Raw genomic sequence first — 21,859 nt, 5'->3', positions numbered from 1 at the left:
ACAGAATCTCTGTCCATTAGCCATGCGATGCCATTCAAATGGTGTATGTCTTGACAACTTCTCTGGTTCCTGGCATACTTCCTTCCCACCCCATGGATTTCTCCATCGCTTGTAGCTTCCACTAGCAGTTCCCACGCTAGCCTCATTCTTTGCCCTGCCACAGTGGCCCACTGTACTGAGAATCCAGGCTCATCCCAGATAGCAGGGCAAAAGCATTTACTGCTTCACAATGTCCCCACTGACTTCCTTTGCCGGTGCTGAGATCATGCCCCTAAAACTGAAGGAAATTGAGTCTACAAAAGTTTGCTTGAAAGTTAATTTCCGGGGTACCTAGGTGGCTTAGTCGGTTAAGCGTCCAACTTTCGCTTGGGTCATGATCTCACGGCTTGTGGGTTCAAGCCCCGCGTTGGGCTCTGTGCTGACTGCCAGCTTAGAGCCTGGAGCCTGTTTCAGTCTGTGACTCCCTCTCTCTCTGACCCTCTGCTGCTCACGCTGTCTCTCTCTCTCTCTCTCTCCTAGAAATAAATAAAACATTAAAAAAAAAAAAAGGTAACTTAAAAAAAAAAAGTTAATTTCCAATTCCAGGTTCACGAGCCTGATTCATGGACTTCTTCATTTAGTGAGTTCATGTGGCGCGGTGCAAGGGGGTTCTCTGCCTGGGACCTCAAATGCACTAATGAGCCTAAATAGTGGATTCTCATTGCTTCTCCGCCTTTTGGCTAAGATCAAGTGTAGTATCTAAATAGTGGATTCTCCCTCGAATTATAATCACACTTCTGATCTTGGAGTGGCCTCTACTTTCTCTTCATGCTCAGTTCCAAGGCGGTGATCTAATCTAAGGAGCATCCTCTTGGGGCTGAGTTGCCTTGCATTCTATCTTGGAAAATAGACAACCATGCAAACAAACTCAAAACAGACAGAAAACACTGCAACCCTGACATCTAAAAAGAATAAATAAAAACCCAATTAAATTTTCACTGAAGCATCTGTTAAAACACCTAAGAAAGATTCTAATTAAAACATAGAGCAAAGCTCAAAAACCCTCTTTCCCTCTAAAATACTTGTGGATCACCTCCTTATCTCCAAACACCTCCAGACTCTAAAAACCCAGCCTCGTGCTCTCTGTCTGTCTTTGCCCTCAGTTTTCCAGATGAGGCCTTCAGTTTCTGGCCCACTCATTTCTCTCATCAACACAACCAAAGGCCATACCTCTTTGAATAACAAGTGCTCTTCTTAGAAGCCATGGCGGGAGGGAGCCCATGACCACTGAGGAATTAATTTTTTGTCCCAATCCTGTTATAAAATTTACATCTTATGATAGCTGTCCTTCTCCTATGTTACAGAATGCAGAACTATCTCAATGGGGCAAGGACAAGAGATACACGCTCGAAAACTGATTCAGGTGTCCATGCAGCAGGTAGGTGACAAGGACGGCTACTCCTAGTGCATCATTCTTGCGATTAGCCCTCTGGACATCAGGTCTACCTGGCACCGCCACAGTGATGCCTGAACCATTCTTCCTGTGATGCTGCTCCATCATCATTTTCCATTTTGTCAACATACATATAGTCAACCTGTGATTACCAGTGAATGTTAAAGCTTTTAATGTTTTTATTATTTATTTATTTTGAGAGAGTGAGAACAAGGGACAGACAGAGAGAGAGAGGAGGAGGGAGAATCCCACACAGGCTCCATGCTGTCACTGCAGAGCCCAGCATGGGGCTCAGTCTCATGAAGTGTCAGATCATGACCTGAGCCAAAATTGAGAGTTGGACACTTAACCACCCGAACCACCCAGGCACCCCTGATTGCCAATGAATTGTAAACCTCAAGCTGGTTTGCTCCTGACATCCCCACAAAAAGCTTGTTTGATTTTCTATAGTATAAGCTCTATCTTATTTTCACTAAATATTTTTTTGACAACTTGGCAGACACACTTTCTGGTTTCTAGGAATGGAGCTCTAGCAAGTCTTGGAAGTTGACAATCAACATTAATAGATAGTGCTTAAGAAGTGACAAACCGAGACAGTTAAATTTCAATTTTTGGTTAAAGTCAGACTTTATTTTTTTCATTAGTGGATAGCTGTAGGTGAATAAGAAATATTTGAGGCCGTTATGTTTAAATATTGGTAATAGTTTTTATTGAAAATTGCAAGCTGGATGGAGTCTTGAGAAATATTTTCCATCACACCTAATAATACACAGGACATTAATTTTCTAGAGATGCTTTGTTGATAGCAATTTCAACTGCGAAAAGAAATCGCACTACTTATAAAAATAGAGTAAGATCTCGATTTATTTTTAAGCTTTTGATCTCCTAATGTCTGTAGCAACTTTGGTGCAGCTTTTTCTTGGGAATTAATGACTAGAGAGGGTTAATGAGCTAAGACTCTGCTTGGGCCATCAAATTTTCAAGTTAGTCATTAATTCTCAAGTGCCCTAAGCCTTTTTCTTTATCACTTAATTATATTCAATAATCTATTGTATCTAATTTATATATATCAAGGCAGTTACATATAATTATTTTTACTCAGATCAAATCATTCACTCTATGGAGTGATTTGATAGTTTAACTCTGGGCCTTAAATAATTTCTTTAGTTTCCATGAATGAGAAACTTCTAAATTTCAGTACTACATTCTCACAAATCTTCTTTGGAATATTAGCTTTTATAACTTCCATGTCCTGTTTCTCAAGGTGGGATAAGTATTGATAATAATGATATTATGAGGGAGAAAAAAAACCCAACAGCCGACGAGCAGTTACAACCACAGTGCCACTTGAGGGACACCAAATGTTTTAGGATGAAACTGACATTGTGGAATGAAATGGAGGACCCAGCCAGTAACTGGAAGTCCATCTTCCTCTGCACCCCTCTGTTGTCTAGACCAACATGTCCCCTTTGCTGTTGAAGCCAGTTCAAGTTGTATTTTCTCTCACAGTAGAAGGCATAACACACAAGACTTACCATGTACTTAACTGCATTCAATATTTTTTAGCTGTACTGATATGATTTTTATATCAGGGTATCAAAATGTTGTCTGGTTAAAAAAGCTGTGTTCTCATAGGGCAGTGTTGGCTATGTGACTTATATTGTTAAGACAGTTTTGGCAAGTGTTAAGGTAGGGCTTAGTAAACCATGTGAATATGCATGGTTTGGTTTGGAGGTGATTCGGTTCTGATTCACCTTGGGACGTATTGTTACAAATTCCAAAATACCCATTCCCACCATTAGATGGTGCACACACTGTACTTAAACAAGACCTCAAACTTTAATTTCTGTTTCCTTCTGAACCCCGGGGCGGCTGTGTACTATTGTTTTGAACCCACTTTATTCCAAGTAACCAGTTTTATCAGTAGCAGAAGAAATGTTTGTATTGACATATGATTGCCTTATTAACAATAGGTGCTCAAAACAGTATTTACATGCGCTAAGCAGAGTTTTTTTTTAATAGTACATTTTGTTTTCTTAAAATCATAACAAAAAATTACAAGATATTAATATGAAATCATTCTCAAATACAGGGTGGCTGGGTTTTACTGCAAAATTGTCACCTTGGCCTAGAATTCATGGAAGAATTGCTAGAGACGTTAATTACCACTGAAACCTGTGATGACTCTTTCCGAGTATGGATAACTACTGAGCCCCATGATCGGTTTCCAATTACATTGCTTCAGGTTTGTTGCTGTGACATAAGTGTCTTTTCCTTGAAAGTGGTTTGAATAAAGATGACATTGTGGCATTATTGAAAGATGAAAACACAAGAGGGCTTTTGGTCCAGTAGAGTCTGTAAGATCCTATATAATAATTGTCAAAGCCTTGACTATAATCACCAATATTGTATAGGAACTATTTCCACAGAAGAGTTATAAGACTCAATACTAATTCACAGGGTTTCGGCTCTGATTGATGTCATTAGTTTACACAGTGCTGAATTCCAGCCGACGTTTTATGCACCGTAAGCATACTGCTGTATGAGGGATTGTAATTTCTATTTTATCCTTTACAATAATTTCTAGAAACAAAACTACTGTTTGCTTTTTACGACAGACTTCTCTCAAATTCACTAATGAGCCGCCCCAAGGCGTACGCGCAGGTTTGAAAAGAACATTTGCTGGAATTAATCAAGACCTTCTGGATATCAGTAATTTACCCATGTGGAAGCCGATGCTTTACACAGTAGCATTTTTACACTCCACTGTGCAGGTAACTTCTGAGAGCAGTTTGCACATTTAGGGGATGCTAATGATGCCATGTTGTTTCTCTGCTGCACTGTCTGCTCACCTCACCCTGCTTTTTCACTCTCTTCATGGCCCTTTTCCCCACCTGGCATAGTATATATATTTGTCTGTATACTTAAATGTGTTCCCCGCTCCTAACTCTCACTCCGGCCATGAGAGTGTAAGATTCTTGAAGGCAAAGACTTTGTCTTTTTGTAACTGTTCAGTCTCTCTGGCCATGGAGCATCTGGGGCATTGCCAGAGCTCAATACATATTTGTGAGATGAACATGGATTATTTAAATAGGAATTTGGTTTTCAAAGTGCCTATGCTGGCCAGGAGCATTATGTACACTATCTCATGTAATACTAACAGTCACATTTCTCAGGGTAGGATTCTCACTGTTTTAAAAAAGAGAAAAGTGAAGTGCCTGGGGGGCTCAGTCGGTTGGGGTCTGACTCTTGATTTCAGGTCATGATCTCCTGGTTTATGGGACTGAGCCCTGTGTTGGGCTCTGTGCTGATAGCATAGAGCCTGCTTGGGATTCTCTCTCTCTCTCTCTCTCTCTCTCTCTCTCTCTGTCTCTCTCTGTCTCTCTCTCTCTCCCCTCCCCCCCATTCTCTCTCTCTCTTCCCCTCCCCCACTCATTCTCTCTCTCTCAATCTCAGAATAAATAAATAACCTTTAAATAAATAAATAAGAGGACATTGATTGACAATATGTCCAGATGTATAAATAAATGAATGAAGATAGTAGCACTAAAACAGAAGCAGCAAATATTTTCTAGATGCTTTTCATAGATTATTTAATCAGTCTGACTGCAATGCCCATGATTTTCCTCAGACTCTCAAGAGTTTGTTCCTTGGACTGTCCTAAATAACGGAAGAACTTTGTTAAATGAGACACAGGAAAGCCAGCCCCACTCCATGTCCATCCCCCCCACCCCCAATCCCTTTAGTGTGTAAAAATAAATTCACCACACCCCAGGAAAAAGAAAAGCAAAGAAAAATGAGGATATTGAGGCCCAGAGAGGTTAAGGTAACTCCATAGGTGGTAGATCTAGGAGTCAAGTCTGACACTGCCTGCCTGGGGCAGAAGCATGTTTTGAGCCCGCCAGTTAAGGTGATGGTGACATTGGGAGGAAGAGTCACAGAGGTTACCTGTCATTTTCAGGTTGTTTGCTGTTTGCTTTTACCGTACACTTCTGTATTAATTTAGTAGGTGTTTTCATTGTGTCACTGCTTTGTTCTACATTTGATTTTATATTTTGTCCTGTTTTTGAAAGCTGTATAATTTTAATGTACTTGAGTCACTCCTTGATTTCAGAGAGAGATGAACAGGCTCCTTTAAGCCCTTCTACATTTCCTCCTTCCCTGAGGCTAGAGTGAGCCTGGCTTGTACTAGGAGTGTTGCCTTAGCTGTGCATAGTGGCACAGATAGCTTCACCTCCTCTCTCCCCATCCTGCCCAAAGGTGGAGGGGAATTTAATGCTCATCCAAGAGTGTTTTGGGCGTATTTACTCTCAGGCTCCTTGTCCCTGCCCCTCTAACAGGTTCCCTCCTGCTCCACGGAGAGGACTGTGTACAGGAGACGATTGTATACCTCCTGTGTATTGGCCCTCTAACCCTGAGAGAGTTAAAACCAGGTTAAACACTTTGTGGGTGGTTATTTTTACCAAGTCCCATCGTGGCCTTTGGATTGTAAATTACAGCTTTCGAGTCACTGAAGCCTATTTCGTACAGTCTTATCTGGGAATTGTTTGCTTTGCTAGGCCTTATCATACTCTAATACAAATATTACTTTAACTCTGTTATTTAATTCCCAATTCGCAAATAATATATTTTATGATTCTGTTCCCAGTAGTGATGATTCAACTCTTCCACTGGGCTTATCATGGGGAGATGATTGGGGGTATTTTCCATATGGTCAGTGTGGCAACTCGTGTTTTTGTGGTCATTATCCAACTGCTAAATAGAGAGACAACAACAGGGCCATGGTGCAGTCATGGGGTTGAGGAGTGCTTGCACTTAACATGACATACATTTGGATTAAAACAGAAAGAAGTCTGCATTACTAGGGCTGTGAAGGTAAAGGTTGAATGTCTCTTAAAATACAGCCATGGTGTGCTAGAGAGAGCAACCTCATTGAGAGTCAGGAGGCTGGGGCATTAGGCTTGCCATGAAATCAATTAGCTACGTGAGGATCATTAAGTCCCTCTCAGGATTTCTGTTTCCCCATCTGTGTGTTTAGAGTCAGAAGGAGGTGATCTTTCAAGATATTTCCCATTTCTAAAATTCTCTTAACAAGTTCTATGACTGCACAGGGAGCACAGATAATCCAAGTGTAGTTTCCTCTGCTCTGTTTTCATCATTTGCAGAAATATTTACTGTGATATTGCTTAAATAATTTCTTTTATTTGTTAGGATGGAGCCTGCTTGATAGGAAAATGCAGGTGCTGGGCCAGCAATGTCTACATGGCCCAGGAGCTTGTAAGAGACAATCTCAGGTCCCGCCCCAGACCTGCTGAATCAGGATCTGCATTGTAATAAGAGGCCCAAGTGATTCGTGTGCATATTAAACTTTGAAGTGAAGCTGCTACAGGAAGGACTATTCTGGGTTGGAATAATTGTGACTTAGATTTCTCTAGTGTTTGACACAATATCCCAATACCTGATTCGTTAATTGATTGATTCCTCCAAATAAACCTAGCTATCCCTTGCTCTATACAAACATGATGCATGTGTGTTTGTCCTTGCAGAGACTGACAAAAAGAACAGGGAACTGGTTCATGTCACATGCTCTGAAGCTTCAGGGCTGCATAGGAGTTGATGCTGGAGCCCATCATGAGTCAGAATGCAGAACCTGGTGGTGAAATAGTGGTCAAATGCAAGAGCTGCATATCCCCCAGTGCAGTTTCCCTTACTGAACCTTGGTTTGGCATCATGCCATTAACTCACCCCCGCTCAAGGGCATCATGTGTTATATGGATCTCACTCATTGTTACAGAGAACAAAACAAACACCCCTCCTCTCCCATAAGAAGGGGAATAGACTTGGCTGGTCAAGGACAACTGTCTTGGCCAGCATAGTGAAGGGTGTGATTTGTTTTGTCAGTGAGGTAGGAACAGGCTTACCTAGCAGGAGGAGGCCATGGGTGCTTCCATTGGAACTTGCAGAGATACACAAGCCAATTCTGCCCTAAACTCTTCTTGCCCCAGAGCCCCCTGGGCTTCCCTCTCCACTCCTCCAGGAACTTACCATACACATATGCCAGGAAGTTACTACAGCAACGGCACCCTTACCACAGTTGGGTGATGACTCTGCGCTAGCCAGCCAGCCCTCCTGCCCTCCCCGAGAGAACCCACCGTGCCCAGTGCCTCAGTTCCATTTGGCCACTACTCCTTGAGGGCGTTTCCACATCCTCTTGGAGATTACTCTCAATGGAAACTTGCCTCTGGACTTAATATCACCTCGCTATGATTTCCCAGAAAGTCCAGTGCAGTGTCATTCACGGTTTCAGAGCTAGGCCACATTCACCCTTCAGGATTTTAATTTCAAATAGATCTTCCTCCAGAGTCTTGGTCTTTTGAAACTCAATAATTACATTTGTGGTGTCCTCCCATAAATTCTGTGGTATTCTGTGGAAGGTCAAAATAGCGCTTTCTGTTTTTTCTTCCCATTGATTGTCAATGTACCATCTTTTGTTTGAACAGTGCATTAGACACAATGAATGTCTAATGCAATGGTTCTCAGCCATTGCCTGGGCCCTAGAGTCCCAGAGAGGTGGCAGCAAGGGGGCTGCTCAGTCCTTTAAAACACTTCTTCAGTGATTCTAATATGCAACAAGAATTGAGAATGACTACCAAACATCTACTGCCCTTAAGACAGGAATCCCTGGGGTGCCTGCGTGGCTCAGTCTGTTGAGCCCCCAACTTTGGCTCAGGTCATGATCTTGTGGCCTGTGAGTTCAAGTCCCGCATTGGGCTCTGCTGATAACTCAGAGCCTGGAGCTTGCTTCGGATTCTGTGTCTCCTCTTTCTCCTTCTTTCTCTCTCTCTGTCTCTGTCTCTCTCTGACTCTCTGTCTCTCTCTCTCTCTCTCTCTTTCTCAAAAATAAATAAATGTTAAAAAAAAAAAAAAGACAAGAATCCTTAATCATCTTTATGTCCTTTCCATGGTTTGGAATTTTTCTCCTCGTGATCTTGGCTTGCCTACATTGAAGCCCACTCTGGGGATTTTTCTAATGGTTTATGTACAAGTCTGTGAAGATTTTTGCTAAAGGCATTTGTAGGGGCTCTTGGGGTTTGCAGTGGCAGTTGCAGACTCAGATATTTTCTCCTGGCTCCTAAAAATTATTAAATATTAAATAAAAATGGTCACATGGAACAGCGTCCAGGGAATTCCAATGCCGGCAGTTCTTCCTTCAGAAAAGTGTTTTCTTGTCCTGCATCTTGTTTTCTTTCTCAAATTTGAGCCTTGACAAACATTTCCTTCGAGTTTAATGGTGCAAATGAAGTCCTTGCTTTGGGGAGACATGATTGCAAAGTTCTTGGTTTAAATGTCTTCAGAATAACTACAATAATATGATACAGGCTTAAAGAAATATCTTTCACATTCTGCTTGTTGGTTTTTCCCAGGGGTTCTGGCCATTGCTGTTCATTATCTTCACTTTTTAAGGTTTCCCTGCTGTTGTGTAATATGGATTGCATTTTTCATTTTATGTTAGCTCCAGTTATTAAATAAACAAGATGTGGTGCTTCAAAGAGAACCTTATTTTACAGATGCAACTGAAGTGATTCTGTGTGGGGCTGTGTGGTGGTGGGGGGATGAGGTGGGACTCTTGGGCTGAAGTGAATCTAACATAAAATTGGAAATGGCTTTGACATCTTAAGATGATGACTCCATTGAGTAACTTTTCTAAAGCATCCAAAGGAGTCCAAGCTTTCCAGATTTCACTAGTAGTTCTGTGTTTTGTAGATTCTTTGGAATAGAAAGAAGGAACTATACTGGTCAAATTCACTAAAGAGTAATCTTCCTAAAATCGCCACTTTCCAACTTAATAATAAATAGTAACTGGGGGTCCCTGAGTGGCTCAGTCGGTTGGGCATCTGACTTTGGCTCAGGTCATGATTTCACTGTCCATGAGTTCAAGTCCCTTGTCGAGTTCGAGCCCCACATCGAGCTCTGTGCTAACAGCTCAGAGCCTGAAGCCTGTTTCGGATTCTGTGTCTCCCTCTCTCTCTGCCCCTCCCCTGCTCATACTCTGTCTCTGTCTCTCTCAAAAATAAATAAACATTAAAATAATAATAATAATAATAATAAATAGTAACTGCCTCTATTGAATCAGGTGTTAACTCTTTGTCCTGACATTCAAATCTGTCTACATTCCACTTCTGAGTCATCACATGAACACATACTTCTAGCTACTCACCCAAGGTCACTCTCTGCTGCAGTAGAACCACTTACCTGTAGACTCTTGCTGGATGAATCACAAGTTTTGTGTTTCTCTCTTTGCTCATGGTCTTTGCCAAGTCCAGCAGTATTTTCTCCCTACTTTCAAAGGCCAGCTTCAGTTTCATTCTTCCCAGAAGCCTCTGATTGAATGTCTTCTTCTTCTTCTTATCATCTGTTAAATTCTGACAGTTAATTATACTCACTATCACGTTGTCCTCTAAGGCTTATTTTCTCAAATAGATTAACACTTCTTGAAAATACATTGATTTTAATATTTTTCCATTGTCTCACATAAGACTCATCCCATAGTTTCAAAAATACTAATTGGACTGAAGAGATTCAGTATTCCAGGCAAAGCCGCTTGCTTCTGAGTTTCCAAACGAGTTCTTAGTTCTCCCAATGGCTTGATAATATTCCAAGGTGATAATTCAGTGTTCTTTCTTTATTGTCACTTAGATCAATGAGTACCAAAAAAATTGCAAAAAAATGAAATTACTTCATTTGTGAAAGAAAAGTCACCCCGCCAACATTTTCTCTTTTTTTCCAAGATAAGCTAAAAAGTCTATGACTTTAGTGAACCAACCTAAAAAGTAAATGCTTTAAGTGAAATTTGATAATAATAGCATAAAGTGAAGCAAATCTCAGCATTGGGGCAATTTCCAAAGATCATATTTTAAGAAACAACAGAGTTGCAATGGCTCAGTGCATGTAAATGGAAATGTTTCCATAGAGCCAATTTAAGCAGCTTTAGTAATTGGAAAGGAAGAATTATTTTTCATTCAGTCTTGTGTCTAATTGAACAGTAAATTTTAAAAATTAAGTCAAACCTAGGTGAAACTATTTTAGAATTGATTCTCTTTTTTTTAAAAAAAGTGGGAAAACATTTGCATCTCACCAATAAGTGGTTAGCTTTCTTCTCTCTGAAGGCTTCAGGATGGAAGAAATCCAGAGACTCAAGGCTTAACTGAATGCATTTTCATATTAATATCACACTGACCCTCCCAAACCCACTCTTGCTCCAAAATTACCTGGAGGAGGCTCACCTCAGTATTTCTGGGATCCACTCGAGAAATTCAAAACCTTGTGCCAGCCTCAGAAATTACTCCCTAAGAGGATGAGAGGGAGAGTACCTTTCATTCTGATAATAATCAATAATCAATCTAGTATTTATTACACAATCATAATCCTTTCCCTGACAAGATGCAAAAGAGGAGACATGTTTCTCACTGTCAAGTTTCAAAATCTGGTTACAGGACCAAGTATTTCAACAAGAAACAAGTAGGAAAACACATCATTGCAACGTGAATGGTGAGACCAGGAAGTAGAAAGCCATCAAGAGAAGCTGACACCTTTAAGAGCCAGGGCTTTACCTCTTGTATTTGGGATGATACCAAAAAGTATCTCCCATCTATTAAGGCACCTCTGCTCCTTCTTACCTCTCTGTGTTCAAGGTAGAAGATGGTGCTTCACAGCTCCCAAGTTTATAAGTCTCTCTGGTTGAAGCTCTTAACTCTAGATCGCAGTTCTGAACCCTAAGTCCAAATTCCTGGCAAGAGAAATCTACTTGGCCTTTTTTGGGGTGGCTGTCCACTTCACTCTAATTAGCTAAGGGATGAGGGTGGGAGTTACACCATACAAATGTCTAATACCTGACAACTCAACCTAAAGAAGTACAGGTCTGGAAGTAATGTTAGTAGTTTGTTTGCCCTCAGTCTTGTTTAAAAGGAGACAACAGACCCAGAATGGAGTTACTTGTGCTAAGTCCGCATCACCAAACTGAAACAAATACCTACCCTAACCGCAATTTCAACCTTCTCTAAGATGTGATTTTAACCAGTCAGTCTGGAATTTCCTGGTTAGCACCAGTGAGTAAATCTCCTAATAGACCCTTTTAGTCCTCAAAAGGAAATCCTTTTTTAGTCCTCCAAAATAATCTTTTTATTTTTCATTTATGACTTCCTTGTGCCATCCCCCCTCTGCCTTTAAAAACCTTTTCTTTTCTAGGGTACCTGGATGGCTCAGTGGGTTAAGTGTCCAACTCTTCACGGGATCGATTTCTACTCAGGTCATGATCTCACAGTTCCCAAGATAGAGCCCCACACCAGGCTCTGCAGTGACGGCACAGAGCCTGCTTGGGATTCTTCTTCTCTCTCTGCCTCTCCTCCCAGCTGAGGGTTATTTTGAGAAAATAAATAAGCTTTAAAAAAATAAAAATTAAAAATAAAAACCTTTCATTTTCTACACCTTTTGGGGCTCCTTTCTATTTGATAAATGGATGCTGCCTGATTCATCAATCATTCAGTAAAGCCATTTAGATCTTTAAATTTTACTCATTTGATTTTTTGTTATTTAACAGTCTCTGATCTCCTAGGGTCAGAGCATCTGGACCCAAATTAATTTTCTTGGTTTACTTAATAGTTTAAAAGCATATTCTGAAAATCAGTCATTAAACTTTTGTGCTTTCTGAATTTTTTCTCTGAGCTGCCCATGAATTTATCTAAACTAAAATTCATTTAAATTATTTTAAGTGGGGGTATTAGTTAGATCTAAAGCATGGAGCAGCTGCAATAAGAAGTACTGGAATGGGCTGTGAAGACAGTGTGTGTGTGTGTGTGTGTGTGTGTGTGTGTGTGTGTATTGGGTTAGGGAAGGCAGAAAAGGAAAAGAAAAGTTAGTAAATATTTAGAGGTAAAGAAGTAGAATTATAACTTCCCATAGATGTATTGGGATTCTACTCTCCATATAAGTTCTTACCTCAGCCACTAGGGTCAAAGGGCTAGGAGCTAACCCAAATACATGATTGGACTCCCCCCCCCCCCCCGCCCTTAGAGACTGGTTATATGCTGAGACAGAGGAAGCTGATGGCATGGTAATATTTGAGTTAATCTAATGTAGTTTACTAGGTGATTAGAGCCTGGAAGTACCAGTTCTCACATTTACATACCTTTAAAATGAGGTCTCCAGAATATTGAGGCATTTGAATCATTTGATCTGAACCCACCTGGATGGATTATAAGGTAATCTGGCAATTCTAAATAGTTAGCCATGGATCCAGAGGAGAGAAGAAATAGGGCACTGTGAAAGTTTTAAGAAGGATGTGTCATGTTTTACAATAGAGATTTGGGGTTTTCAAAATCTGAAATTGCAAGATTACAAAGTAACACCAGTAGGGAGTCTTAATGCTCCAGTGCTTCAGTTATTCAACTTGGAAAACAAAAATTTAAACTCTTACATTTAACATTTGAAATTTCTAAGAGTCTAATTTAGAATAAATCCATTGAAGAGATACTTATTGATCCCCTACTGCATTTTTTGAGCTGGCGATGGAAACCGAGAATTTTTTTTAATCCCAAGAACTACAGTTTGGCAAATATTTGATGTTTTGTTCTTGTAAACCATCTGGCAATAGAGCCTTGAAACAAAATTTCTAACGGCTAATAGATCCAAAATCTCATACTGCTCTTTTATGACATCAACCTATCTCTTCCTGTACTTTATGTTTTAATAAGAGAAATCAGCTACACTCACTTTTAAAATCTCACTTATTTCCTTTGGCATTTTTAAGGAGCGACGCAAATTTGGACCCTTAGGATGGAATATTCCCTATGAATTCAATTCTGCTGACTTTACAGCCAGTGTCCAGTTTATTCAGAATCACCTTGATGAATGTGATATTAAAAAGGTGAGTGAAATGGCTTTTTCTCCCCCAGTTTTTACTGCTGTCCTTAAAGCAAGCTTCCACAGACATTTTCAGCCTATAATATACAGTGAACCTGCAGAAGTTTTCCCCACCTCCCCAAAAAAAGACTGCTTATTCCAATCAGCTGTTTACTGGTCCAGCCATTTCCACTCATGCCGCTACTGCCTATAGGGGTACATCTGGATCCCCATCTCACACTTGTGTCCCTACCCCACTCCTCTATCTCTGGAGCACATACACAGCAGAGACAGACCACGAATGAAGAAACTTCACAACCTTCCTCATGTCGCACCCAAGTGCCACAGTGCACTCCAAGACAGTGTCCATCCCAAATCAGACTTTTCTTCCAGCATTTCACAGATGCCTCTTCAGAGGTGAAAATGTTATCTCTCAGTCCAGCTGAAGGTTCTTTCTCACCTGTAGTCACATTTTAGCAGATGCTTAAACTTATGCAGATAAATAGCAGTAATTTCTTTTTTCTTTTTTTTTAAAATAGTTTATTGTCAAGTTGGTTTCCATATAACACCCAGTGCTCATCCCCACAAGTACTGTCCTCCATGCCCATCAGCCCCCTTCCCCTCCCCTCCACCCCCATCAGGCCTCAGTTTGTTCTTGGCATTCAAGAGTCTCTCATGGTTTGCCTCTCTCCCTCTCCCCGACTACTTTTCCCCTTCTTCTCCCCCATCGTCCTCCGTTAAGTTCCTCCTAATCCCCCTATACGTGCAAACATATGGTATCTGTCCTTCTCTGCCTGACTTATTTTGCTCAGCATAACACCCTCAAGTTCCATCCATGTTGCTACACATGGCCAGATGTCATTCTTTCTCATTGCCATGTAGTATTTCCATTGCGTAAATAAACCACATCTTCTTGATCCATTCATCAGTTGATGGACACTTAGGCTCTTTCCATGTTTTGGCTATTGTTGAGACTGCTGCTATGAACATTGGAATAGCAGTAATTTTTAATAATGGGCGCTGATCATTGTACAGCATTTCACAGCACTCTGTGCTCGTGTGTGCAGGATCTCATTTTGTATCTTCACAACTCTGTGAGGTAGGTACAGAAGGGATTACTATTATCCCCGTTTTGCTGATGAGGTAATAGACAGGAGAGAATGAGGGACTTCCTCAAGGTCACAGAGATAAGAACACAAACCCAGTTGTCCTTCCACATGGGCTGCCACATGATCTTGAGCATGTCTTTTCCATGATCTTGAGCAAGTTTATGAGCCTACCAGAGCCTGTTTCCTCATCTACAGAGTGGCCATGGTTTCTGTGAGGAATAAATGAGTTAGCATTTGTGAAAGTACAGTATATTGGTATACAGTAAGTACTCAATAAATACTGGTTTTCTACTGTCTCCCTCTCTCTTCTTTCTCATAGTGGATCTTGAAGCTAATTATAGATACTGTAGTGTCACTATGGTGACAGTAAGCCATGATGAATTTTTATCTGGGCCGCTGGAGGACCTAGAATCAACCCAATATTTTTCCTTGAAATAACAAAGGGATATTAAATTGAGTATGACAGCTTGATGAAAAATTATATCATGTGGGTTCATATTCTGTTATTAGTTATCATTTGGTATATACAAATAATAGTTAACCTTTAAATAGTTGCTTTGAAAGGCAGTAGAGCTGATGAATCAAAATTTAACCAAAAGAAAGTAAATTTTTAAAAAATCAAGCATCTTTACTTTTCTTACCCCAAATGTATTAAGTAAAAAAAAGAGAGAAATTTAAAAAACCCTACTAATATCTGTAATGTATTGCTAGGATAAGATTCTATGGCAATTAATAAATACTTTGATTCAGTTATAGCTCACAGAATGAGACAGCAAAGAATTGCATTATAGAAAAATGCTGTGAGTGAATAATCTTCTAGTTCTCATACTGATTCAGAAAATGTATTACTAAGAAAGTATATTAAACGGTTGATTACTTGTTTTTTTTCCCTTTCTTCACTAAACACGACTTTTTTCTTTTCTAACAGCTTGGCATTACTATAATGAGTATTATAGATGGTTACATCAACAGAAAGAAAAATAGTCTCCCCCCCATTTTAAATGATCAATGAGTAATGTATTCACTGATATTTAGTATTATAGATTTTTCTTTGATGACCAAAACCTGGCAGTTTCAGTCATGAATTAGCAAAAGAGTTACTAATAGAGGATTATGAGTCATTTTAAATGCAATCTAGTTAGTGCTTCCTTTCTGAGACCTTTCCTCCAGGAAAAGACCTGAAATACTTAGAATTATTTGTTTGGATTGACAATGAATAATCTTTTTTATTTTTAATAAAGGGTGTATCGTGGAGTACGGTTCGGTACATGATTGGAGAAGTACAGTATGGAGGCAGAGTGACAGATGACTTTGATAAACGTCTACTTAATTGCTTTGCTAGAGTAAGTCAATTTACAGAAAAAACTTGGAAACACATTTCATTGCATGTTCATTTTAAACAAGAATATTTCTTTGTTTGTAATCAGTGAGCCAAACTTAAGGGGAAAAAATACTATAGAGCACAGCCAGTGAACAGAATCGGCTAAAAAAGCCAAAACCAAAACCAAAACCAAAGCCAAACCAAAGCCAAGCCAAATCCAAACCAACCAGCAATCTACTTGTGGTCCCTGTGGTCCAAAGTAGAATAGCAGTCAGCTCTCAATTGTCTGTGAATTTTCTCCTGAGTTGCTCATTTTCAGGGTCTCTCCTGTCCTTCCCTCCTCCATGAAAACATGACAGTTTATTGACTGCTTCCTCTGACTGCAAGTCTCACGAAGATTTCAAGCCCCAACATAAGTGACTAGAGAATTAACCATAATTTGCGTGTTCTCTCATCTTTTCCATTGAAAAGTGATGGAGTGTTCATTTTTTCCTCTGTTACCGGTAAAATCCACATACATCACATTAGTAAATGTTTTCTAGAGAAAATTATTCCTTAGCAATTATAGCTTTCACACCAGTAATAAATAGTGTGTATGTATATATAACACATACCAGGCTCAAACTCTTCTTAAAACTTTTACATGTACCATAGATGAGACAAGTAAAAGAATGACATTGCTCTAGTGACACATTGTCGTAATCATGACATTGAAAGGGGCAGATTAAAAATAGACAATTTGTCTAGCTCTCCACCTTACTCAAGGAATTTCCAAGCAGTGTGTTGTTCAGATAGGTTTGGAAGATCTACATGTAGACATCCAGCAACTTAAGATTCAGGATGTTCTGGGGCACCTGGGTGGCTCAGTCGGTTGGGCAGCCGACTTCAGTTCAGGTCATCATCTCATGGTTCGTGGGTTCTAGCCCTGCGTTGGGCTCTGTGCTGACAGCTCAGAGGCTGGAGCCTGCTTCAGATTCTGTGTCTCCCTCTCTCTCTGACCTTCCCCTGCTCATGCTGTCTCTTTTTCTCAGAAATAAATAAAAACATTAAAAAAAAACTTTTACATGTTAAAGAAGCAATATATATTACCTAAGTGGGAAAAATCAGATATATGAGTATTTTATGGTTATTTGAATTCTTTGTATTAGGATCTATATTGGTAATTCTCTGTTTCAGTGATTTTTTTCCCCCTTAACAAAAACAACAAAGAATAAGCTTTGGGAGGATTTTGCTAAACTGGAGGTTGGCCAGGAATATGATTTTTTTTTTTATCAACCCTTATTTATTTTTGCAAGTTTTTCTCAAAGCTCTGTGTGGAGAAAGATGGATGATGATAAGTGTGTGGAGGCAGGAGACTGGCTTCAGGAGATTAAATAGTACAGACCTCCTGGAAAGCAATTAGGCAAAACTTACTAAAATTAAGTATTCTAAGTAGACACATCCCAGGACATTTCTAGAAAAAGTCCATAAACGGGCATGTATAATAACGTTTATGGCAATATTGTGTCTGGAGTTGAAGATGACCATCATAGGTTGGGTTCTCTGGAAACAGACTCTGAGATAGAGATCTGCTTGTGGGCTCCCTCCCCAACTGCATGACCTTGGTGGAGGCAGCTCCCTTCTGCCAGGACAACTTCTGGGGAGGGACAATGTGGTCAGAGCCCTTAGTGGACAATACTCTAGACAGCTGTGGGATTGAGTGCCTGGGTCTTGAAGAAGAAATGGTGGTGCATCACAATATCCACTACAAATGCCTAAGAATCCTAAGTAGTGGATGAGCACAGCGGAATACTGTTGCTCACCCTTCTAGGGTGCAGTCTGGTGACACTTAGTCATGTCAAGTGTGTGATACCTTCTGAACCATAATCCCACTCTTGAGTATATATCCCAGAGAAATTTGCAAACAGGTCCATGGACACATACATAGATATTGCTCATCGTATTGTTTGCAGTAGTAGGAAGTTGAAAGCAACCTAGGAGTCTGCTGTGGGGGAATAGATGAGTTAAATATTGTAGACGCCTATCATGGAATATAATGCAGCACTTGGAAGAAATTATCCATATGACATCATGCATAGATCTTAAAAACTTAGTGCCGAGTGCACAGCTTAAAAAAATAAAATGAGGGGTGCCTGAGTGGCTCAGTCAGTTAAGCGTCATCTTCAGTTCAGGTCATGATCTCATGGTTTGTGGGTTCGAGCCCCGCATCAGGCTCTGTGCTGACAGCTCAGAACCTGAAGCCTGCTTTGTATTCTGTGTCTCCCTCTCTCTTTGCCCCTCCCCCACTCATGCTCTGTTTCTCTCTGTCTCAATAAGAAATAAACATTAAAATAAAATAAAATGAGATCTAGAAAGTAATACATGTATATTTCACAAAGACATAGATCAAGCACATTTAAATAGATTCCCTCAAATACAAATCAAAACCACACTGAGATACCACCTCACGCCAGTCAGAGTGGCTAAAATGAGCAAATCAGAGAACTCTAGATGCTGGCGAGGATGTGGAGAAACGGGCACCCTCCTACACTGTTGGTGGGAATGTAAACTGGTACAGCCCCTCTGGAAAACGGTGTGGAGGTTCCTCAGGAAACTAACAATAGAACTCCCCTATGACCCAGCAATAGCACTGCTAGGAATTTACCCAAGGGATACAGAAATGCTGAGGCATAAGAGCACATGTACCCCAATGTTCATAGCAGCACTCTCCACAATAGCTAAAACATGGAAAGAGCCTAAGTGTCCATCAACAGATGAATGGATCAAGAAGACGTGGTTTATCTATACTATGGAATACTACATGGCAATGAGAAACAATGAAATCTGGCCATGTGTAGCAACATGGATGGACCTTGAGGGTGTTATGCTGAGCCAAATAAGTCAGGCAGAGAAGGACAAATATCATATGTTTGCACGTATAGGAGGATTAGGAGGAACTTGACGGAGGAACAAGGGGGAGAAGAAGGGTGGAAATGGTGGGGGAAAGGGAGAGAGGCAAACCATGAGAGACTCTTGAATGCTGACAAAAACTGAGGACTGATGGATGTGGGGGGGAGGAGGGATGGGCATGGAGGAGGGCACTTGTGGGGATGAGCACTGGGTGTTATGTGGAAACTAATTTGACAATAAACTATTTGTAAAAAAAAAAAGTAAAAAAAAAGATGTTGAAAGTAAAAGATTCACAAGATGAAGTTTGAATAATAATGATATCGCAAAAACAAGTCAAGATTGTGGAAAAATAAATAAATAAATAAATAGATTCCCTCAGAGGGAAGGAGACCAGGAGTGGAGATCAGGGATGAATGGGGGAAAACTAAAATAAAAGGGGCCAAGAAAAATAAAGGAATATGGTAAACTCACCTCTATATCTGAGGGTTTTTTTTTTAATTTTTAATGTTTATTTTTGAGAGAGACAGAGACAGTATGGGGGAGGGCACAGAGAGAGAGGGAGACAGAGGATCTGAAGCAGGCTCCAGGCTCTGAGCTGCCAGCACAAAGCCCAACGAGGGGCTCGAACTCACAAACTATGAGACCATTACCTGAGCTAAAGTCGGACCTTTAACCGACTGAGCCATCCAGGTGCCCCATATATCTGAGGTTTAAAGGAAGAAAAAGATGTCTTTATAAGTATACACTGTGTTAGAATAATTGTAAAAGTACCTAAAGTTGGAGGTTTACTACTGGATACTCTCAGAAGTGGTTAGATTTTGCATGTATTATACAGATACTACCAGCAGAATGCTGGTGGTAAGGGAAGAGGGGTCAAGGGCCATTCCTAGTTTTGACCTAAAGAATTGAATAGAGAATAAGACCATTTACAGAGTAGAAGGGCTGCAGAGGAATGAGTGTTGTTGGCTGGTGCTGGAAATTAGGAGTTCTGCTCTGACAATGTAACTTTTGAGACGCCCACAAGACAACTAAATGGAGTTATCTAAGATTGTAAGTTCCCTAAAGACAGGGACTTTGCCTGATTACATCACTGCCAGATTCCCAGCACCTAGTGCAGAACCTAGAACATACTAGGTGCTCAATAAATATTTGTTGATTAAGAGAATGAAGAAAGGTAAACATGGCAACTGGATTTACATGCCTGGAGCTCAAGAGAGAGGTCAGGGCTGGAGAAAAAGAGTTGGAATTTGTCAGTATATAGACAACATTTGAAGTCAAGATAATAGATGAGAGCATCATCTAAGAAGAAAGTGTAGAGAAAGAAAACAACAGAAAACAAGCTAAGGACAGGGTCCTGAGTACTTTAAAGTATCAAGAAAGAAGAAATGGTCAACTGAGAGGGCTCAAGGAAGATGAGGAAAGGGATTTTACCTATACTTAGTATTTGCTTGATAAATCTTTGAAAAATGCAAACTACTTTAAAAATATGCCACATACAGAAAAATGTATAAAACATGAACATACAGGTAATAAGTCTCTTCAAATAGACATAGAACATTTCCAGTTCCCCTAAACACTCACACATGCCCCTTCTTCAGTGCAACTCAAAGTTCCTACAACCATTTCATTCTCACTAAGCTTTCACCATCTGAGTAAGCACTGCTTATTAATGTAGTTCAATTTTGCCCGGTTTCAAACTTCATAGAAATGGAACCATACAGTATGTTATCATTTTGGTGTTCTGGCTTCCTTTTCTCAATATGGTATTTTGAGATCCATCCATGCTGCATATTGCAGTAGTTTAGTTGTTTCCTTTACTGTGTTAGATTCCATTGTATTGTATTGGTGGAAATGAGGATTATTTTTACTTGCAGCTATTACAAATCATGCTTCTGGGGACATTCTTGCACAAGGTTCTTGGAGTACATGGATATGCCTTCCTACTAGGAGTGGAATTGCGAGCTTATAGAGTTTGTGTACTTTCCATTTTAGTCGATCACATCAATCTGGTTTCCAAAGTGTTGTTGCAAAATTACATCCCACAGAAGAATGAGATACCCCATATCAACACATCCTCACTAACGCTGGGCATCAGTAGTCTCTTAAATGTGGCCAAATAATGATATCTCACTTTGGTTTTAATTTTTTAATGTTTATTTATTTTTGAGAGAGAGAGAGAGAGGCAGAGTACAAGCGGGGGAGGGGCAGAGAGAGAGGGAGACACAGAATCCGAAGCAGGCTCCAGGCTCTGAGCTGTCAGCACAGAGCCCTGATGCGGGGCTCAAACTCATGAACTGCAAGATCATGGCTTGAATCAAAGCTTAGCCGACTGAGCCACCCAGGTGCCCCTCACTTTTGTTTTAATTTTTATTTCTCTGAACACTAATGGACTTGAGCACCTTCACGACATGTTGATTCAGTATTTTGGTTTTCTCCTTTGTGACTTGCTTGTACATTCTTCCTCTGTTTCTCTTGAGTTGTCTGTCTTTTTAAAATATTTACTTACAGGAGCTTTTTGCATATTCTGGATGTAAGCTCTTTGTTGATTATGTGACTGCAAATATATTTTCCTACCCTGATCCTTGCCTCTTCACTCTATTATCAGTCTTTTAATGTTGAGAAGTACTTAATTTTAGTATATCTGGTATATATATTTCTATTCCTTTTATTTCAGCCTTTCTGTGCATTATGTTTCAGATTTATCTCTTATAAACAACAGATAGCTGGAGTTTTTAATATCCAGTCTGAAAGTATTTGTACTTTAACAGGCAAATTAATCACCTTATTGTTATGATTTCTGCTATGTTTTGACTTATTTCGTGGTTTTCATTGCTTTATTTTTTGGCCTTGTTTTCTTCTTTCCTGCTTTTAAAAAATGTGCTTTTATGTTTCTCTACTGGTTTGAAAATTATGTATTGTGCTTTTAGTCTTTACATTTTCAAACATGGTTACTTAAGTTGAAACCTAACCTTACCTTATGGGCTTTGCCTCTGAGTCCTTCTGACTTCCACCTTCCATATCACTGCTGTGGAGCATTTTGGTTCCTCCTCATTTTTATCCCCATCCCTGGTATTCATTATGATAATTTTATAACCAGTGATGATTTATATTTACCAATATGTGTAGCAGTGCAGTACCAGCACACAATATGTGCAGCCCATTCCTTCTGATGGGGGAAGCATGGGGTACGGGAATGGAAGGTTTGGTGGG

General features: G+C 40.0%; 1 protein-coding gene across 1 annotated transcript in view; it reads left to right on the top strand.

The window, feature by feature from the left end:
* DNAH8 (dynein axonemal heavy chain 8) overlaps positions 1-21,859 on the top strand; it is a 318,105-nt gene that overhangs the window by 253,222 nt on the left and 43,024 nt on the right. Inside the window, exons 79-83 of the mRNA XM_039235325.1 lie at positions 1,344-1,417; positions 3,525-3,677; positions 4,051-4,206; positions 13,239-13,355; positions 15,681-15,782. Of these exons, the coding sequence (XP_039091256.1) occupies positions 1,344-1,417; positions 3,525-3,677; positions 4,051-4,206; positions 13,239-13,355; positions 15,681-15,782 (602 nt within the window). The remainder of the gene's footprint in view (positions 1-1,343; positions 1,418-3,524; positions 3,678-4,050; positions 4,207-13,238; positions 13,356-15,680; positions 15,783-21,859) is intronic.

This window comes from Hyaena hyaena, unplaced genomic scaffold, assembly GCF_003009895.1.
Source record: "Hyaena hyaena isolate Hyena2069 unplaced genomic scaffold, ASM300989v1 scaffold_96, whole genome shotgun sequence".
Classification (NCBI taxonomy): Eukaryota; Metazoa; Chordata; class Mammalia; order Carnivora; family Hyaenidae; genus Hyaena; species Hyaena hyaena.
The sequence above is the reverse complement of the archived record's forward strand: the minus strand, read 5'-3'. Positions and strand labels throughout refer to the sequence as shown.